Source organism: Crinia signifera, chromosome 3 (assembly GCF_055691185.1).
Source record: "Crinia signifera chromosome 3, ASM5569118v1, whole genome shotgun sequence".
In the NCBI taxonomy this organism is placed as follows: domain Eukaryota; kingdom Metazoa; phylum Chordata; class Amphibia; order Anura; family Myobatrachidae; genus Crinia; species Crinia signifera.
Window position 1 is genome coordinate 114311040 of NC_139219.1, and position 21568 is coordinate 114332607.

The 21568-nt window shown below is 44.1% G+C and overlaps 1 protein-coding gene across 3 annotated transcripts in view; it reads right to left on the minus strand.

The window, feature by feature from the left end:
- GNG4 (G protein subunit gamma 4) overlaps positions 1-21568 on the minus strand; it is a 77301-nt gene that overhangs the window by 23926 nt on the left and 31807 nt on the right. For all 3 annotated transcript variants that reach the window (XM_083176388.1, XM_083176387.1, XM_083176390.1), the window contains one exon: positions 4067-4174. In XM_083176388.1, the coding sequence (XP_083032514.1) occupies positions 4067-4165 (99 nt within the window). In that variant the 5' untranslated portion in view covers positions 4166-4174. The remainder of the gene's footprint in view (positions 1-4066; positions 4175-21568) is intronic.

Here is a 21568-nt window from a genome sequence, read left to right on the forward strand (position 1 = left end):
TGCCATGCCACATCGGTCTCCCGTGCTGGTGCTGTAGTATGGGTAGATGCGCCTGATACGGATGTTCCGGGTAATGGCTGCCGTGGCACGCAAGCACAGTGGTTGCTTAGCAACCCTGGAGCGCTGCGTTCCCGGATGTGCATTGCCGGATGACAGCTTCCGGTCAGCGCGGTCCGCCCGATTACAGCGTGGAGGCATGGTAAGTGTCACTTGGTTAGGTATTTAAATGTTGTTTGGTGCATTGGTTATTTGCTGTAGGATTGTGTCCTGATGAAGGGGGTTACACCCCGAAAGCTTGGCATTTAATACACATCCTTTCTTTTCATCAAAAACTGCCTCTCGAGTGCCATTATCTGGATCAGGTATATATATATATATATATATATATATATATATATATATATATATAGATAGATAGATAGATAGATAGATAGATAGATAGATAGATAGATAGATAGATAGATAGAGAGAGTCTCTAACGGCAGCACTCAGAAAAAACGACCAGTAGGCTGGTTATTGCCAACGTTTCAAGGCCATCTGGCCCCTTTATCAAGGAGGAGAGATACACAATAACATACATACAATGAATAAATACCTTACCAAACTGTCCCGTCCGTGCGCGTCGTGCCGGGGGAGACGCATAATCCTGACGTCATACGCCGGCTCCGGCGCCCACAGACTGACTGAGAGACATGGTTACCATGCCAGTTAAATCAAAGCACAAAATTCAGCAAGTATACACCAAGTCCACTTGTGACAGAGCAGAATGTTCACTGAGCTGCCAATATCTTCTGCATAGTCCTGCCCATTATTATAATTTTTCTGAAATCTTAAGATAAATCTTTTGTCAAAATGTACTCTTTTGAACGAAATCTTTTGTGTTGGGCAGTTCAAGGGAAATCTTAAGATAAATCTTAAGATCACAGATCTTTCTAGTGTGTGGGCACCTTTAGAGAGCTGTAGTTGAAATACAAGAAGAGTGCTGTGAGAACAGGAGGGATTAGTTAAGACAGCACTGGCCTACCTCTTCCTCCCCCTACTACCCCTTCTGACTGTTACCCAGCTAGCTGGCTCATCCTCCTCTTCTGTTGCTAATTACCCCCTGATCCTCCAAAGTTTCCACCGTGAGGCGAAAGCTTTCTTTTAATTTGGTAATGTCCCTCATAGTTTCAATGGTCTGCTTTAGATCAGAAATCTGGGCTTCCAAAGAAGTAATCTCTATGCATCTCACACAGATGTATTTACCCTGGATCTTGTGATCCAAGTGCGCATTCATCTGGCAAGATACTCACTAAGGGCCTTATTCTGATCGGTGCGGATATTCCCGCATGCGGACGGACCGCCGATGTTGATCGTCTGCGCATGTGCAGAGGTCACTCTGCGCATGTGCAGGCGATTTCGCCGCACGGATTCTTTATACGCCGCACAGGGGGCGTAGAGGGGCGTGAGGGGCTACTTAGCCTCATTACCCTATGCATACGCCCCCCGTTTCATGGGCGTTCCCATGCAAACGCGGGGCGTATGCATGGTAATGAGGCCGTGACGCGTGGGTACGGGGCGGGCATCTGACATCGCCGGATGTCAGCTGCCCGCCCCCATACATGATTTCACACGGACAAGTGTCCGTGTGGTCTTGTGTTGCGGGACCTGGTGGAGCGTGCGGCCCTGCATTCGATGTTCGGCGACCATCGAATGCAGGGGCAGCTCCCAAGACGGAGGAGGCGTATCCCCGTCCAATTTCATGCGGATCGCCACATATCCGCGTACGGACGGCAGGTGGCGATCCGTATGGAAGGCGGGGATTCGCCTGCACGGTTGCGGCCGCATATTCTGATCGGGCCGCACCGATCAGAATAAGGCCCTAAGTGAGATTGACGACCCCGCTCATGGTCTTAGTAGGGTGGGTACTACCTTTCCTTTAGGGGTGTAATATATTATACTATATTATATTAAACTATATTATTTTATGCTATTTTAGACTATAATGAGTGGATATTATCCGGGAGCTATGACTACTGATCTATATGGGCACCTATACACCTACACTGATATTAGTGTAAAATGATAATACTAGTAATGTTATTTATAGAGTGAAATAATACTATTTATAAGAGTGAAGGAAGGAAGGAAGGAAGAGAAGAGACAACAGAGAGAATTGCTTATGGCAGTGCTGATGCACCTACTGTACACAGATCCCTATACCTATACCAATCCTAGCGTAGAAAATACCATACAAAATATACAATACAGTACCATACAATTACAATCAAACATTGAAAGACAGAAAAGAGAAGAGAGAAACAAGAGAGAGAAAAGCTCATTCAGTGCAATATACAATACAATACAATACAATGGTGATAGCAATAATGCTATCAGTTATCTGATACTTGCTGTTGCCGGCAGCCTCCTTCTTCCTCTTCCTCCTCCTCCTCCTTTCTCTGTGCCTGGTGGCAGCACTCCTACCTGCCTGGTGACTTGATACTTCACCCCCTGGACCTGCACCTCTAATCATTCAGACCCAGACCCGGCGTCCGTCCCGGCATCCTTCCTCCCCCTGCGACCCGGCTCCGGATACACGTGATCTGCTATTGATATCTTCAGCCCGGCACTCAGTCACTCATGTGCCGCTTTTTGCATCTTATGTCTCCCTTTCACACCCTCTCTCACGGCATCCCACACTCGCTGTCCCTCATACGTGCTGGCACAGGCGTGTGTCTTCCTCTGCTTCACTTTCACTTCCGGTCCTGCGCACCGTAGCTTAGTGAGTGTAACTGGCTCATACATGACAAATAGTGAAATAAAACACACACACGAACAGTATAACTTTATTACATGCTACATTTATTCACACATGCATTACTGTACCTATGGATACCCACAAAGGCATGTTCTCTTCTCCATGTAGAATCCAAATGAGTACCTGTTGAGGAAAATTATATTCAGCACACGCCTCCTGGATTGATGGATGCGTTCTCTGCCTTGAAGTACCTCTGTGAGAGAAGCCCAAATGACTGTTTACCTTTGCAGATCCTCCCATATGCCAGGGGTTAGTCCCGCCCACCAGTGAATAAGGAGTGGCCTTTGGCGGCGGGGCAGGACTAAACCCCGGCATGTGGGAGGTGCCACAAATGTAAGCAATCATTTGGGATTCTCTCACAGGGTTACTGCAGGGCGGAGAAGGGAGGCGTGTGGGTAGTATAATTTCCCTCAACAGGTACTTGTTTGAATTCTACATGGAGAAGAGGACAGGCCTTTGTGGGAATCCATAGGTAATGTATGTGTGAATGAATTAATGTAGTATGTAATAAAGTTATACTGTTCATGTGTGTGTGTGTGTGTGTGTGTGTGTGTGTGTGTGTTTTATTTCCCTATTTGTCATGTTGTGTAACTACAAGACCCAGCGGGCCATTTAATGCGCCGCATGCTGGGACTTGTGGTTCTCCAAGTCCCTGCATGCGGTGCAGGCTTGCTGGGACTTGCAGTTCCAAAAATTACACACTAGTTTAATCTAATATTAACCATTTATCAGCCCCAGGGGCATCGGGGACAGCCCCGGGCTTTAGCCTGGGCAGGAGTAACTCTGGAGGGGGGAACCCTTTATTGGGGGGTCTCCACTCCTCCAGGGTCCCTGCCTGGGCTGGCCAACCACAGGGATGAAAGCATTGGCTGGGGAAACGTGCATAATGCCCCGTGGCATTGCCCTGTTTGGGCCTGGTGCTGGTTGCCAAAATAAAGGGGGGGACCCCTACTCATTTTGTCCTCCGTATTTTGGGAACCAGGACCGGTCCTTGAGCCTGGTGCTGGTTTTAGAAATCCTGGGGTTCCCCTATTATTTTTGACCCCTGAATTTCTAAAACCAGGACCGGTTCTTTGAGCACTGGGCTGGTTATGCTCAGGAGGGGGGACCCCACTCCATATTTTTACACAAATCGCATTAATTCGCAATCAATAATTCGGAAATCAATAATGTATTATTGTACAAAATCTGGAGTAAAAACTCAGATTAAACAGTATGCAAATTTAGAGATGACATGTTATTTGCCTTTTATTTGAATGCCATAAATACCTTTATCCTATCCATACAAGCTTCCATCTTCAGTTGCTCCACTGCTTTTCGTGCTTGAGAGATGTTAGTTGTACTGTTGTTAGACATAATTTCCTTCATTGTGTGATGCTATGCATAAAATAAAAGTAACATTTGTTATAAGGTTTAAACACAACATAGTTAAATCTAAGTTATGAAAGTCTTCTGCATTACAAAAAGGGGATTTTGGTACTCATCAATACATCTGTTTCTCTAATTCCACAGGGGACACTCAGGATCTCAGACTTTTGCAAAGGCTCCAGTGGTCCCTTCAATAGCCCACACACCCCTGTCCTATCGCTTGGGCAGCTATTCCACAATCAAGACTCTGTCAGGATCTCCACAGTGCACACCGCTCCCACTTTCACCAATTAATCTGAAAACTTCAATTCGCTAAAGAGTATAGAGATCAGCTACACCTTTTGACAACTAAGGTGCTACCGATTTGCTGTATATATTGCCCCTGATGAAGTCATTGCATTGGGCCTCGTGCACTTTTGTGCCTACCATCAACATCCGACATCTGAATTGAATTCATGTTTTTATTGAATATTATTTGTAATCTTTTACTCAATTGTTATGCCCCTAGGGCTATGTTTTTTATTTTATATTACATTCACAAAACAGTCTACTAATTTAAAGTGCCCTCTGAACCTCTTTTTTCATATATATATATATATATATATATATATATATATATACATATATATATATATAAGAAAGAATTCAGAGTGTGCTAACAGTTATTACACAAGATTGGTAAAAAAAACTGTATTTTTTTAATAAAAAAATGCCCTCTGGGCAAAGTGATATAAATAAAGCATAAAAATGTACAATATATTATAAAATGAATTTCAATAGATTGGACTTCCAAAGGATCTAGCAGGCCCAACACGTTTCGTCAGCAGAGTGACTTCCTCAGGGGCAATGGAAGTAGTGTTTTACAAGGCAGGTTAGTGCTGTAAATCATAATGCAGTGGTGTCAAACTCATGGTCCTACAGCTGTTGTGGAACTACACATCCCAGCAGTGGCGTAAGTTTATAACAGAGGCCCGGAGGCGAAAGTGTAATGTTGCCCCCCCACACACACACGAAAAACCAAGTATTTCTTAAGACTATTGGTTAGCCAGCCTAATATGCAGACACACCCACATAGGCACACACACAGCCACACACACACACACATAAAGCCACATGTATACACACTGCCACATACATCACATGTATACACATAACAGTAGCTACATAAACACATACACCCACAATTAAAAACTGCCACTTCCACACACAAAAACATATATACACACAGCTACATATGCACATATACCCATATGTATACACACTGCCACATACACACATGTATGCACATACAGTAGCTACATATGCACATGCACCCACAATTATACACACACAAACACATGTATACACACAGCTACATATGCACACACACCCACATGTATACACACAGCAACATACACATATGTATACACACAACTACATATGCACATACATCCACATGTACTGTACACACACCTCTGTAAACACAGTCACATATCAGCCCTTACATGCACACAAAGCAACACATGTATATAAACAAAGCCCTATATAGATAAACACACAATATACAAATAGTTCAACACACACTACAACTGCCCCCCTCTCACCTCTAAAAGAGGCATCTATCTAGTTCATTAGCCAGAAGATTGGTGGAGGTGGAGAGCTGGACAGGCTGCAGGGCTGAGTTGATGTAGCTGGACGGGCTGCAGGGCTGTCAGGAGGAGACAGGGGCTCTCTGCGTGTGACAGGAAGTCCCGTCTCCTCCTGTGACTGAGCTCCTGGAGCAGCGCTGCTAGTCACTGCAGCGCTGCTCTCGTCATAAAGTATTCTTGCTGGCACGCAGGGGCTGGAGTTTACCAGAGGCAATGGATGTCAGGCCGGGTGTCCCCTTCAGACGTGACGCCCGGCGGCAATTGACTCCATTGCCTCCGGGACTTCCGCCACTGCATCCCAGCATGCATTTTATATAATGAATTGCTAAAACTGTGGCAGGACATGCTGGGACGTTTAGTTTCACAACAGCTGGAGGGACATGAGTTTGACACCACTGTCATAATGCATCAATAAGAATTGAATATTCTAATTGGAAAGCATATAAAACATTTGTTTACAAGCATGATGGAAACAGCAATCAAAGTCTCTCTATAGAACCTCTGTCTCCTACAGGAAAGGCTAGCTCCCCAACCACTATTTGGGAGAATATATCATATATATATATCATCTCCTGATGAAGAACGATTAAAGTTCGAAACGTAGAGTATTCCTGCTATCCTGTGTGTTTATTGAAGAGTGGCGCCACCTGGACTGTGTTATATATATATATATTTATATATATATATTTATATACACAGAGACGTCACACAGACGTCAGTCACTACCACGGCGCTGCTGCAGGGGAGTCGGCTGACAGCTGCCCGACATGAGTGCAGTTGCTGAGAGCTGGTGAGTGTAGTCACATGGTCTCTCTGTCCCAGCCGGCAGGGGATCATGATGTGGAGGAGCAGCAGCAGATTTTGCAGCCTGGAGGAGGACTCCATGGAGCAGGGTAGCCTGAGGGCAGCAAGTGAGTGCTCACAGTTTACCCCCACTGCCTGCCATAGACGTGAGCAGGGGGGTGCCGGCACAGGCACCTTCTTATGACCAGCAGCAGCATTGCAATGTGCTGCGGACTGGCAGAGGCAAACAAGGCTAGACTCAGGATTCCCCTCTAAGATATGTAATCAGTGTCCCCTCCCCTGGTCCTATAGCAGTGGCCTGGTCTCCTTTAGCATGATTATTATTATAATTTTATTTATAAGGCGCCACAAGCGTTTCGCAGCGCCGTACAAAGGAACAGTACAGGGAGACAAAGCTTGGCATGATAGTTTTCAAAAGGGTCGTGGCCTAATCACGGACCCCCGTGGCATTGCCCCTTTTTAAAAACTATCATACTACTTTGTTTGTGCCTGGGGTAGCTTTTCCTGTGGACTAGTGTAGCAGCAGCCCTGCCCACTGATCTGTGGTATGCTGCTCCTGGCTGAAGGTAATTTGTGCAGGGACTGGGGAGGCACCAGTGTGTGAGAGCGTAGTAAGTGAGTGGAACAGGGGGACTGATTTAGGATCGCTCACTAAGCAGCATTCTTTTGCTGCTTAGCGAGCGGAATGCCGCCCTTCGAACGCCCGCCCCCTGTGTAATGTGAATATGGGTCAGTATCGTTCGAACCCCTTTCTCTGAGTCCAGTCCAGTGACACAGCTTCACCTTGGGATGTAGGAGGGTCCGCAGGAGCCAGGCACCTATGCTGAAATCTTTCATCTGGTTGCAGGCTCCTCCCCTTCCGCATCCCATCATGCTTCAGTTCACTTTCTAAAGCACACTAGGATACACAACTCAGTACAATGCCCGACATCTTATATGCACAATCATATAACCATAACATGATACACATGAACATTATGACTTACTGAGCATAGGGGAGGAATCGCTGTGTCACCGGACTGGACTCAGAGAAAGGGGTTTGAACGGTAAGTTCTTACAAAAATCCCCTTTTCTCTTTCGTCCAGTCCGGTGACACTGCTTCACCTTGGGACGTTCAGGAGCCGGTATTATGGGAGGGTACGCTCAGACTGCCAGTTCTCATTACTGCCTGTCCAAATGAAGCGCCCTCCATCGCGAACTCATGGAACCTGTCAAATTTGGTAAAGGTGTGAACAGAGGACCAAGTGGCAGCCCTGCACAACTGCTCCACTGTAGCTCCATGACGCACAGCCCATGAGGAAGCAACTGACCTAGTGGTGTGTGCATTAATCCGAGAGGGAACAGGTCTACTGACCTTGTTGTAAGCAAAGGCAATGATTGACCTTAACCACCTGGCAATTGTCTGCTTAGACGCAGGCCATCCTCTTTTATGCACATCATACATAACCAACAACATATCTGTTTTGCGGATGTCCTTTACCCTTTTGACGTAAATTCGCAAGGCACAAGCTATGTCCAAATTCCTTAATTTGTACCTATTTTTTGCCCCTTCTGGTGGGGAAAACACAATCTTCTGGTTTAAATGAAAAGAAGAAACCACTTTTGGTAAAAACTTAGGTACTGTTCAAAGCACAGCCCTATCTTCATGAAAAATTAAATGTGGAGATTTATAGGACAAAGCTCCTAACTCCGAAACACGCCTAGCCGAAGCAATGGCTAACAGAAAAGTCAATTCCAAGAAACATATTTTAGGTCAGCCGACCTTAACGGTTCAAAAGGAGGGTTCTGTAGAACTGACAGAACCAACGATAAATCCCAAGGCGCCACCGGCTGCCTATATGGGGTTTTTAACCTGGTAACACACTGTAAAAAGGATTGAACTTCAGGCAAAAAGGCTATCCTCTTCTGAAAGAAGATGGATAGAGCAGAAATCTGTACTTTTAGGGACTGTAATCCCAAACCTGTAGAGAACCCATCTTGAATGAAATCCAACAATCTGGCCACTTTGAACCTGGAGGTGTTAACCTTCTGACGCTCACACCACCTAATGTAAATCTTCCAGACTCAATGTTAATTTGCAGCAGACACTGGTTTACGAGCCCTTAGCATAGTCTGGATAACTGCCTCAGACAATCCTTTCCTCCTTTGTAAGGAGGTCTCATAAGCCAGGCCGTCATATATATATATACACACATACACACACAATCCAAGGAAAAGAGCACTCAGGAGACTTGTGACCAAAACAATAATCGGTATTGCGGAAACTTGAACGTTTTCGGGACCTCAGTCCCTTCCTCAGAAATCCTACAGCACAGAATGATACAAACAACCCCCCTACATATACCCCTGTACTCACCATACCACGGCGTCCCTGTACGTTGCCTCCACGGTGCCGGAAACCATCCGACGGCACACTTCCGGTCCTCGCAGCAGCGGTACCATGGTAACCGCAATGCTTGCGTTCCACCAGGTCCACGCAGGGTTCCATGAGCTGCGCATGTCATCTGGGATACCTGGCATTTCTGGATCAGCCCGGGCAGGCTCAATGGTATAGCTGTACTGACTGAAAGCAAAATAAGACATACAATCAGAAATAAAAACATTGTATGTCTTATTTTGCTTTCAGTCAGTACAGCTATACCATTGAGCCTGCCCGGGCTGATCCAGAAACGCCAGGTATCCCAGATGACATGCGCAGCTCATGGAACGCTGCATGGACCTGGTGGAATGTAAGCATTGCAGTTACCATGGTACCGCTGCTGCGAGGACCAGAAGTGTGCCGTGGTATGGTGAGTACAGGGGTATATGTAGGGGGGTTCTTTGTATCATTCTGTGCTGTAGGATTTCTGAGGAAGGGAATGAGGACCAGAAAACGTTCAAGTTTCCGCAATACCGATTATTGTTTTGGTCACAAGTCTCCTGATTGCTCTTTTCCTTGGATTCTTTGTATTTTGTAAGAGTGGCACCGGAGCATTTGTTATACCTGAGTGCCGGCAAGTGTGGACATTTCTATGTGGGTCGACTACATGTTGACCAAGTTGCAAGGCACCTGTTCTATGCTGGATTGTTGAAAAATTTATATAATCTCCTACCTCTGTGACTCTGTGGGCAGTGCACCTGAAAGGTGTAGTGATTAATCAGACACCTGCACGTCACTGCTTTTGTTTGGATTTTTTTTTATTTTTTTTTGTTTCTTGTGCATGCTCCTGCACTCAATATGGATACTGCTTCAGCAGGAGGGCTGTCGCAGGAGATTGGAGGTCTCAGTGGGATACAAACTGCACAATCTGGAGAGACTTTTAGTTTTTCCCTGGATGAGATCGACCGGATCCTTTCTAAAGAGATTGTCATTGCTACTGATTTGGGGTATAAAGCTGAAGATGCCTATTACCAACTATTGAAAATTAGAAAGTGAGAAATAGACTATCAGCTACATAGCATCTCCCTCTCTAACTATTACTGCAATCATAAGATTCCACGGGGGTTTAGGGTGCGAAATGTACCAAGCATTGGCAGGACTAACCCTGAATTCGTGAGGCGTTGGATCGCTATCTTAAATAAATGCGGATTTGATCTGATGATTTTAGTAATAGAGGAGGCTAAAAGGGAGCTTGTCGCCACCCGTACTAAAATTGCTAATTTACAGAGAGAGTACTCCAAAACATTGGAGGAAGATACTAGCAAGGAGTGGCTGACCAAATTAGAAACGCAATGTGACAAGTACCGCAATGAACTGATGTGGTTCAAAAGAAATAAAAAGATCATGGTCGACAATGATTATGAGGAAAACAAAGTCTACAATTGGCTGTATGGGGGCTCTGAGGGTCCTATGTCAGGCAGACCACAGGGCAGATGTCGCAGACCATGGCATCAAAGAAGAAGCCAAGGTGGTGATGATGATCACTTAAAAAGCAGTGACAGTGACTTTCAGTTCTCTGAGAATGATGACTTCAACCGCCCACCATGCGGCCCTTTAGGTGGAAAACAACACAGAAATGCGCGCAAAAACAATCTGCCACCAGTGGAGGGGGTCAGAACAAGAGAGGCCCGAAAGATTCAGGGGGACGAACTGAAAGCCTGATCTTTAACCTCTCCAGTAGAGCCCTTACACCCATAGAGGTAAATGTTCTTAATAAAGGCCTCAGTTTCGTTCCAACAAATGGACATGACGATTTCAAATGGAAACTGAGTGTCCATCAATTCTCTAGGCGTTTTCGCCTGAAAGAACATTTCAAAAATTCCACCATTGATAAAACTCCTACGGTATTTGATTCCTTTTTAGCGCAAAACAATCGGTCTTCCTTTGACCCCGTGTCAGAGAACAGCTCTATCAAGACCTTCAGTCGCTTACTGGATGATTCGGCATAGCGGTACCTGGCTACTCCACGGAAGATCCATCTGAATCTTAATAAAGCGGAGGTTCAAGCACTGAAAAAATTAGAGTCAGACCACAGTATTTCAATCAGACCGGCTGACAAAGGTGGCGCTATTGTTATACAAAATATCAAAGATTATAAAGAGGAAATCTATGCCCAGCTGAGTGATAAGGATGTCTACTGCAAACTTAACAATGACCCTACTCCTAAGTACCAAAAAGAATTGTTCTCCATCTTGAAGAAAGCGGTTGAGGCCCTACAAGTGTGGCACCCAGTGGTGCCACTTATTTACACCCTCTCAAAACTCCACAAAAATGCCAACAGACCCCCGGGCAGGCCAATTATCCCTGCCCGGGGTTCTTTGCTTCAGCCAGCATCCAGATTGTTGGACAGTCTCGCCCAGCCCTTCTTATCCTGCTATGGGTCCTTCCTGAAGGATACAACGGGCGAAATGTAATAGGGTGTGATTTGTTAGACATGTGCGATTTTTGGTCAAAAACGGCCGAAATCGCACATTTTCCGAAAATCGCACATTTAATAGGTTGAAAATCGCGGTAAAAAATCGCACTTTTTACCGCGAAATCGCACTTTTCTAAGTGCGATTTTTAGTCACATTTCAATTCGCATCCAGATGTTTTCCCATTATAAAGTATACAACTCGCAAATGTAATAGGGTGCGATTTTTGGTCAATGTTACCAAAAATCGCAAAAAAAATAGACCAGGTTCTGACAGGCGATTTTGACAGAACCATGCACAGATCATTGAGATCTGTGCATGGTTCTGTTAATAAAAATGTGTAAAAGTGTTTTTATAAAAAAAAAATGGCGTGGGGTCCCCCCTCCTAAGCATAACCAGCCCCGGGCTCATTGAGCCGGACCTGGTTCCAAAAATACGGGGGAACAAAAAGCATAGGGGTCCCCCGTATTTCTGAAACCAGCCCCGGACTCTTGGACCGGTCCTGGTTCCAAAAATACGGGGGACAAAAAATCTGGGGGTCCCCCGTATTTTGAAACCAGCACCGGGCTCCAACAGCCCGCGGTGTCATGCCACAGCCGGGGGACACTTTTTATACAAGGTCCCCCGGCCAAAACATGAGCACCGTGGCTGGTCAGCCTTGGACGGGGTACCTGGAGGAGTGGGGACCCCCCCAATAAAGGGGTCCCCCCCCCCCAGGCTTCACCCGTCCAGGGCTGAAGCCCGGGGCTGTCACCGGCGTCCGTGGCCAGTGGACGCCGGCCTGATAGGGTTAAATTCATCATACATATCATTACATTGCTTTTTACCGGCGAACTACAAGTGCCAGCAGACCTCCCCCGCATGCTGGGACTTGGAGAACCACAAGTCCCAGCATGCGGGGCATTAATGGGCCCGCTGGGACTTGTAGTCCACCTGTAAAAAGAATGTTTATAAAAAACACACACACAGAGAAGTACAAGTTTATTACACACACACACCTCAATTTTACACAGCGTTACTTACCATTCCTGGATCCAGCGCTGGTCTGGCTGCTTTACAGCCGGCTCCCCCCCGAACTGACAGGCAGCGGGGAGAAGCGGCTGTCTCCGTCGCTTCTAACAGCCTCTGTAGCGCTGTCCGAGTGCTACAGAGGCTGAGAGCGTGATTGGCTGAGCTATGCGTCTCCATGGAGACGCATACTGTAGCTCAGCCAATCACGCTCTCAGCCTCTGTAGCACTCGGACAGCGCTACAGAGGCTGTTAGAAGCGACGGAGACAGCCGCTTCTCCCCGCTGCCTGTCAGTTCGGGGGGGAGCCGGCTGTAAAGCAGCCAGACCAGCGCTGGATCCAGGAATGGTAAGTAACGCTGTGTAAAATTGAGGTGTGTGTGTGTAATAAACTTGTACTTCTCTGTGTGTGTGTTTTTTATAAACATTCTTTTTACAGGTGGACTACAAGTCCCAGCGGGCCCATTAATGCCCCGCATGCTGGGACTTGTGGTTCTCCAAGTCCCAGCATGCGGGGGAGGTCTGCTGGCACTTGTAGTTCGCCGGTAAAAAGCAATGTAATGATATGTATGATGAATTTAACCCTATCAGGCCGGCGTCCACTGGCCACGGACGCCGGTGACAGCCCCGGGCTTCAGCCCTGGACGGGTGAAGCCTGGGGGGGGGGACCCCTTTATTGGGGGGGTCCCCACTCCTCCAGGTACCCCGTCCAAGGCTGACCAGCCACGGTGCTCATGTTTTGGCCGGGGGACCTTGTATAAAAAGTGTCCCCCGGCTGTGGCATGACACCGCGGGCTGTTGGAGCCCGGTGCTGGTTTCAAAATACGGGGGACCCCCAGATTTTTTGTCCCCCGTATTTTTGGAACCAGGACCGGTCCAAGAGTCCGGGGCTGGTTTCAGAAATACGGGGGACCCCTATGCTTTTTGTTCCCCCGTATTTTTGGAACCAGGTCCGGCTCAATGAGCCCGGGGCTGGTTATGCTTAGGAGGGGGGACCCCACGCCGTTTTTTTTTTTTACTTTTTTTTTTGCACAAAAGCGCATTTATAAAAATGCGCACATTTTCATGACTGAAAATGCGCACATTTTCATGACTAAAAATCGCGGCAAATCGCGGCAAATCGCATTTTTTTGCCGCTAATTCGCATCTCATTACATATGCGAATTCGCGGCAAAAAACGCGATTTTTAAAGGTGCGATTTGGTGCGATTTTTTTTTAGTCTAAAAAATCGCACCCTATTACATTTCGCCCAACATCTTTTCTGCAGAAGTTGGATCGATGTGACATTGTTCAGGAGGGCACTTTAATTTGCTGCCTGGACATCAAAAGTTTGTATACCTCAATCCCACATGAGGGTGGCCTTAGGGCTATGCAAAGGTTTCTGGAAGAGCACATGGATCCATTGATCTTTAATCATCAATTGTTCCTTACACTATTGGAACTTACTCTTTGTAGGAACTATTTTTTATTTGACGGTTCTTTTTATTTGCAGCTACATGGGTGCGCCGTGGGATCATCGGTAGCACCCATGTATGCTAATGTCTATATGTTTCAGATTGAGCAAGATATGTTTTTTTCATACCCTGAGGTTGCCCGATGTATCTCGTTATACACGAGATACATCGATGACATTTTCCTACTGTGGACTGGTGGGAAGGATTCCTTTGTGGCATTGATGGATAGAGTAAATGTCATGGACTCACCTATTAAGTTTACCTTCACTTGTTACCTGGCTAATGCCAATTTCCTTGATGTGGCGGTGTGCCTGAGTGAAGGCAGATTCACTACTGGGGTCTACTCCAAGAGTACAGACCGCAATACGTTGCTCCGGGCTACTAGCCATCACCCCCCGGCCATTAAGAAGGGGCTCCCCCACTGAGGGCTGAACGGGATAGAAGCTGCCCAGGGGAAGGAGCCAGCACTACCACAAAGCAGCAGACCCTCAGTGACCGCAGAGAGTGACAACAGTACAGTGAGTCCACCGTTGTTAATGCACACAAGTTTAAATGTCGGGCGAAGTTATTGAAATTACTTATCAAAGCCACTCCGAACTATATTAAAAAAAAGGGACACACATAACTATAGCTTAAAAAAAAAAGGGGGCTGAGTGAAGTAAGCCACAGATATAGGATAACCCACACTGCCACAGACAGAGGACGGAGGGAAAAGGTGACTGTTGTGCTTTGAAATAGTGAACAATCACTGAGTAAGCTGCAAGGTCAGAGGGACACTGACTGGACTGGACAACCAACACGGCCTGGGGATCAGCCTATACATAAAAAGTTTAAAAGTGGAGGTGAAACTGCAGAGGCAGTCCCTTGAAAGGGTTAACTAGACATACCCAGAGAAGTGACATTGAAAGCTAAGATCACAACCCAGATAAAAATCTGGTGAAGCCCCAGGCCACCACAGGCAGGTGGCAGCTGCCTGGAGGAACAGAGGGAAAAAGGGGTTGTTTAACTGTTAAAATTCATTAAAGCTAACAGCAAACAATTAAACTCCTGAAGACCTGTGGGGACGGCGTAACACCGACTGGACCAATAATATTAGAACTGCCTTAAGAGAGACATACTAAATACGCCTCAACCATTGACTAAGTGGCGGGGATGGTGAGACATCATTTGGACCACCAAGACTGTGCACCCTACTTGAAACATAAAGCATAAAAGGGGAGGTGAAAACTTAAACCTCAAACGGTTCCCAAATAGTTCCCAAGTGATATATAAAGTGAAAGATAAAACTACAACCCAGAGACAATAAAAAAACCGGTGAAGCCAAATAATAAGCATAACACAATCCAAGTTGCCACAGGCAGGTGGCAGCTGCCTGGTGGAACAGAGGGAAAAGGAGGGTGTATAACCCGGACAACATTCATAGCCAACTACCATTCAAAGACCCGTTGGGAACTACCCTGAAAGGGATATATCAAAAACGCCTTAATAAAACAGTGAGACCCATTAAATAAAGTACAACTCCACCTACAGTACAATAGGTGTAAAAAACAAAAAGAGGGTGAAAATGGACAAATATGTGGCAAAAGCCCCAAAAGCTCCCAGAGGAGCACAGGCACAAAAAGAGAAGGGGAAAAAAGATAAATCAATACTACTGCCTTCAACATCAGTACCCAGCTCACCCAGTAACATTAGCACCTCAGAATCACTGGACGATACGCACACAATGCTAACACCCGCACAGAGGGCCAAAGAAATTCTGGAGGTCCTGTCACCACTACTAGATGCTAAATTAGCTCCACTGGTAGAGGCAATGAACAAAGTGGTAGAACAAACGGCTCAACATTCAGCAAGGCTAACTGAAGCAGAAGAGAGGATATCTGCACTGGAGGACAATCTTAGAACAATAACCACACAAACACAAACTCGAGAAAATATCATCACCACACTAATGGCTAAAGTGGAGGAACTCGAGAACAGAAGCAGAAGAAGCAACCTGAGACTTATTGGCCTACCAGAGAGCGTCAAAAATCGAGACTTAATGGCATTTGTCTCAGAATGGCTACTAGATAAGCTTGGATTACTAAACAACGGAACCATTGTAATAGAACGAATACATAGAATAGGACCTGAACGACAAAATATTCAACAGCGCCCAAGACCAGTGATTTTTAAGTTGCTCAACTACTTGGATAAAATCAAAATCATGAATGCATACCATAAGAGCACAGAAATAAAATATGAATCATCTCGGCTATTATTATTTCAAGATTTCTCGTATCAAGTGTCCAACAAAAGACAGGAATATTCAGAAATATGCAAAGAACTCTTTACAAATAAAATCTGATTTGCATTACTTTTCCCAGCGAAACTGAGAGTGAGCCATGAGGGAAAGATATTTTTTCTGGAATCCTCAGAAGCAGCGAAGAACTTTCTACAATCAATAAAAAACACCGCCCATGGATCAAAAGAGAGGGATAACACCAAATAAACCCGTAAGATACCCAACAAGCAAAAAAAAAAAACTGGACAGTGAAAAAATGAATGTAATAGGGTTAGGTTTAAAAAAAAAAAAAAAAAGAAGATTAAAACATTTGAAATGTATGGTAAATGTAAAATTTGCGGGTATGGTAAAAAAAAAAATTGAAAGAAAAGAATAAGGAGGAACCAATTCGAATGTTAGAAAATGTATAGGTTGAGTAGACAAGTGAATAACACCATACAAAGGTTATATTACTCAACACAATACAGAAAACCTGGTAAGCTAAATTATAAGAAGACAAAAAGAAAACAACAACAGCGACAAAGGCCGCTGTCTTGGGTTCAATTAAAATATAAAAAGATCGATAGGGATAAGATGTACGTTGTTAGTTTGAATAGAACAGATGCACCTCTCCACCAGAAGAAAATTAGGATAACACGAAGAACAAGGTGGACAACCCCCATATTTAGGGAGATAGGAGGACAATAGAAATATGGGAAAGTTCATGGTAAGCCCCCTGTGTATTGAGAAGGGATGACCCCCAAAAAACCTAAAATACAGGAGACCATGGTGAAAACAAATATCACCATGGTCTCCTGGAATGTATAGGGTTTAAATACACCCCTCAAGAGAAAAAAAGTCAAAAAACACATCTAAAAAAATACAAACCTGATGTTATGTTCCTGCAAGAGACCCATTGGAGAATTACAGATTTAAATGTATTGAGAGATACATGGGTGGGGGAAAGTAGATCGGCGTCTTACATAACAAAAACCAGGGGAGTTATGATAACATTTAGGAAAGCATTGAATTATACAATACTATCAGAATGGGTAGACACAGAGGGGAGATATCTGTTCCTAAAGGTTAATATAGAGAATACACTGTACACTTTGGCATGTATTTATGCACCTCCGGGAAGCAATGCGCAATTCTTCTCAGATGTTTACAATAAGCTTCAGGGATGGAAGGAGGGTGCATTGATTATTGGAGGAGATTTCAATGCTATAATGGATAATCAATTCGATGTGAAAGTGGTAAGAGACAAGAGCATGGGAATGAGACAGACCCCCACAACCCTGGCTATGCTAGTAGACACGCTACATCTGATGGATCCTTGGCGGCTTGCAAACCCTGATGCCAGAGAATACACATTATTTTCTCATCCCCATGGCTCTTTTTCCAGATTAGATTACTGGTTGGTAGAAGATAGTATAATCCACAAGATAGAAGAAACAGAAATAACAGACATATTGATATCGGACCATGCCCCGATTATAATTAAGGTGCGACTAGATAGAGATATTAAACAATCATATAACTGGGGGTTCCCAGAATATCTGAATGGCTCATTAGAGTTTAAAAAATATGTGATACAGACGCACCTTAATTATTTGGAAGATAACAGGGCACAGGAGGAAGATATAAATCTGTACTGGCAAGCATCTAAACCGGTGATGCGGGGATACGTAATGGCCTACACTGCTAGACAAAAGAAGAAACACCAAACATTACTTAAAAAAACATCTACAGAGGTATCTCTAACATACTCAAGATTGCTAGCTAACCCCTCTACATTGAATAGACAAAATTATAAAGAGGCAAAACTGGCCTATGACAACATAGCCACAGAGCGGGCTAACATGTATATACAACATAAGAAGAACAAAATTTTTAGATGGGGCAATAAATCCGGAAAAATGCTAGGCAACTTAGTTAAAACAGCTAGAGGACATAAGCGGATAGCTTTAATAAAAACAGAATCCAACAAAATAATAAAAGAACAAACTCAAATAGCTGAAGAGTTTATAACTTATTTTAAAAATTTGTACACAGCCCCAACGAATGACCCTATAGAAATTGCACAATTTTTGACGCGAGCACAACTACCACACAGAAATCCTAATAGCACCAATAACGGAAGTAGAAATAGAGAAAATAATTAAAGCATTACCACTTCACAAATCTCATGGCCCGGATGGCCTATCGGCCTCCTATTATAAAATATTAAATACACAAATAACACCCTATTTAGGTAAATTATTTAATTCAATATTAAAAGGACACAATGCACCAACATCATTTAATGAGGCACGAATTATAGTTATCCCAAAGCCAAATAAAGATCACACACTAATAACATCATACCGTCCAATTTCACTCCTCAATCAAGATTTTAAAATATTCACAAAGATTATAGCATCACGCCTCCAGATTATTCTTCCTGCACTATTAACGCCCCAACAAACCGGATTTCTTAAAAATAGACACTCAGTACACAATGTAAGATCATTGATTGCAGCTATGTATAAAACACATATAAATCGAAGCAAAAATACAATTATCCTCAGCTGCGATGCAGACAAAGCTTTCGACAGGGTGTCCTGGCAATACTTAGAAGCTCTGTTCCAAACTCTAAATCTAGGTGTAGAATTCATTCACATATTCCAGACACTATGGGCCTTATTCTGATCGGTGCGGCCCGATCAGAAATATGCGGTCATGTCCTTGCAGGCGAATCCCCGCCTTCCATATGGATCGCCACCTCCGTCCGTACGCGGATATGTGGCGATCCGCATGAAATTGGACGGGGATACGCCTCCTCCGTCTTGGGAGCAGCCCCTGCATTCGATGGTCGCCGAACATCGAATGCAGGGCCGCACGCTCCACCAGGTCCCGCCACACAAGACCACACGGACACTTGTCCGTGTGAAATCATGTATGGGGGCGGGCAGCTGACATCCGGCGATGTCAGATGCCCGCCCCCTACACACACGTCACGGCCTCATTACCATGCATACGCCCCGCGTTTGCATGGGAACGCCCATGAAACGCGGGGCGTATGCATAGGGTAATGAGGCTAAGTAGCCCATCACGCCCCTCTACGCCCCCTGTGCGGCGTATAAAGAATACGTGCGGCGAAATCGCCTGCACATGCGCAGAGTGACCTCTGCACATGCGCAGACGATCAACATCGGCGGGACGTCCGCATGCGGTAAAATCCGCACCGATCAGAATAAGGGCCTATATCAGAAGCCCACAGCATTTATCACGATTAATAACTATAATACAAAATCATTCCAATTATACAGGGGAACACGGCAGGGGTGCCCATTATCGCCCGTTATTTAATATGGCACTAGACCCATTTTTGAGACACATAATACTTAACAAAAAATGGGAAGGAATAAAAATGGCAGACACGGAGATGAAAGTATCCGCTTTTGCGGACTATGTATTGCTATACATGATAAATCCAAAACAAACTGTCCCAATGTTGATTACTCTTTTAGCAGAATTTGAGAAAGTAGGGGGATTCAAAATAAATCACACAAAGTCGGAAGCATTAAATCTTTACCCAGAAGCAAGAGAAGGATGGGGAGATACATTCCCATTTAAATGGGCCCCAAAACAAGGGATAACATACTTAGGGATTAAGATCCCACCAAACCCCGTAAAATTGTACTCAGCTAATTATGATGTGCTATGGACTAAAACCAAAATAGACTTTGCAAAATGGAACCACCTCCCACTATCCTATGTGGGTAGAGGATACTTATATAAAATGATAACATTTCCGCGTATATTTTATACACTACAAATTCTCCTGATTATTCCCCCAAAAACCGATATAAATAAACACAATAAAGAACTTTCCAAATTTTTATGGTTAGGAAAAAGACCACGAATATCCCTATATAAGATGCAACAGAAAAAGGAACTAGGGAGAATGAACCTACCATGTTTGAAAACATATGCAATAGCAGCAAATTATCGTATAGCAATAGACTGGATTACAGGAAATAATAGATATACCAACTTCACCGAGGAGCAAAGTTTTATTCCAGACATTAATTTGGTGTCCTTGCTACACAAAACACCCAAAAAGATGCCAGCTAAAGTGATAGATAACATATTGTTGAATACCACATGCACAGCATGGAGAATGGTACGCTCAAATATGAAAACTTTAAAATATGACTCCATTTTCCTACCATTCTGGGGAACCCAGATTTCCCACCAAGTAAATACGCGAACATCTTTAGAACATGGCATCTGGGGGGATTGAAATGTGTAGCAAACATACTAAATATGGACTCACTTGTTTTGTTATCACACACTGGATTGAAAGAGAAATATCCCAACCTACAAATATCATATCATAATTATTTACAGATGCAAAGCTATGCTAGCTCCATAATAGCAAAATATCGAACAGAAGAAGAGCTAAGCTTATAACAGATTAGTAGGTATGGGAAAACAAATATCTATAGCAAAAATAAATGATTCATGTCGCAAAAAATTGGGATTAGACCAAAAACCTAAGGGACTACTAAAGTGGCGAATAGATTTCCCAGAGATAAGCATGGAAGACATGCTGAAAGCATACAATCAGTTAAATAAGAACTTGGTATCCTCTTCTTATATGGAGATGCATCAAAAAATTTTACATTGAGCCTATTTCACGCCTAGACTGAAAAAGTTAATTGGAGAGGCCACAGACGATAACTGTTATAAATGCAGAGAACCAGGCGCAGAACTGATGCACTGCATGTGGTCATGCAAGGCGGTACAAGAAATATGGCGAGAATTGCAAGAATACATTAAACAAGATCTGAAGTTGAATTTTATAATTTCTAAAACATGGGTACTCTGGGGAATGTATTCGCCATTGGAACAAAAAAGACTTACGCCGGGTAATAGGAAGTTACTTGTAAAGATGGCGGCAGCAACAAAAAAGACCTACTGGCCCAGTGGATTACAACCACTACTGTGTCGATGCCCCTGGTCCATCCGAGACTAATTCATCTATTTCTCATGGATTGGACAGAGACATCGACACAGAAAGAGAAATTCACAAAAAAATTCATGGAAGTATGGCTTCCTTATATAAAAACGATGTCCCCATCAATGAGAGTAAATCAAAACAAATTCATTTGAGGATACAACATGGTATATTCAAGAAACCCTAAACAATGAACCCCCATTTTAGAGAAATAAGGGAAGGTATGTCATAAAGCGATTAACCTTGTATGTTAAATTATGTTAAATTGTGGAAAATGATAAAAAGAAATACAATGTAATATATTGTAGAGAAGGAAGGTGATATGTTCTACTTTCAAATGTTTTATTTTTAAATGTATTGTTATATATTGATAATAAAAATTATAAAAAAAAAAAGGGGGCTCCCACTGTCA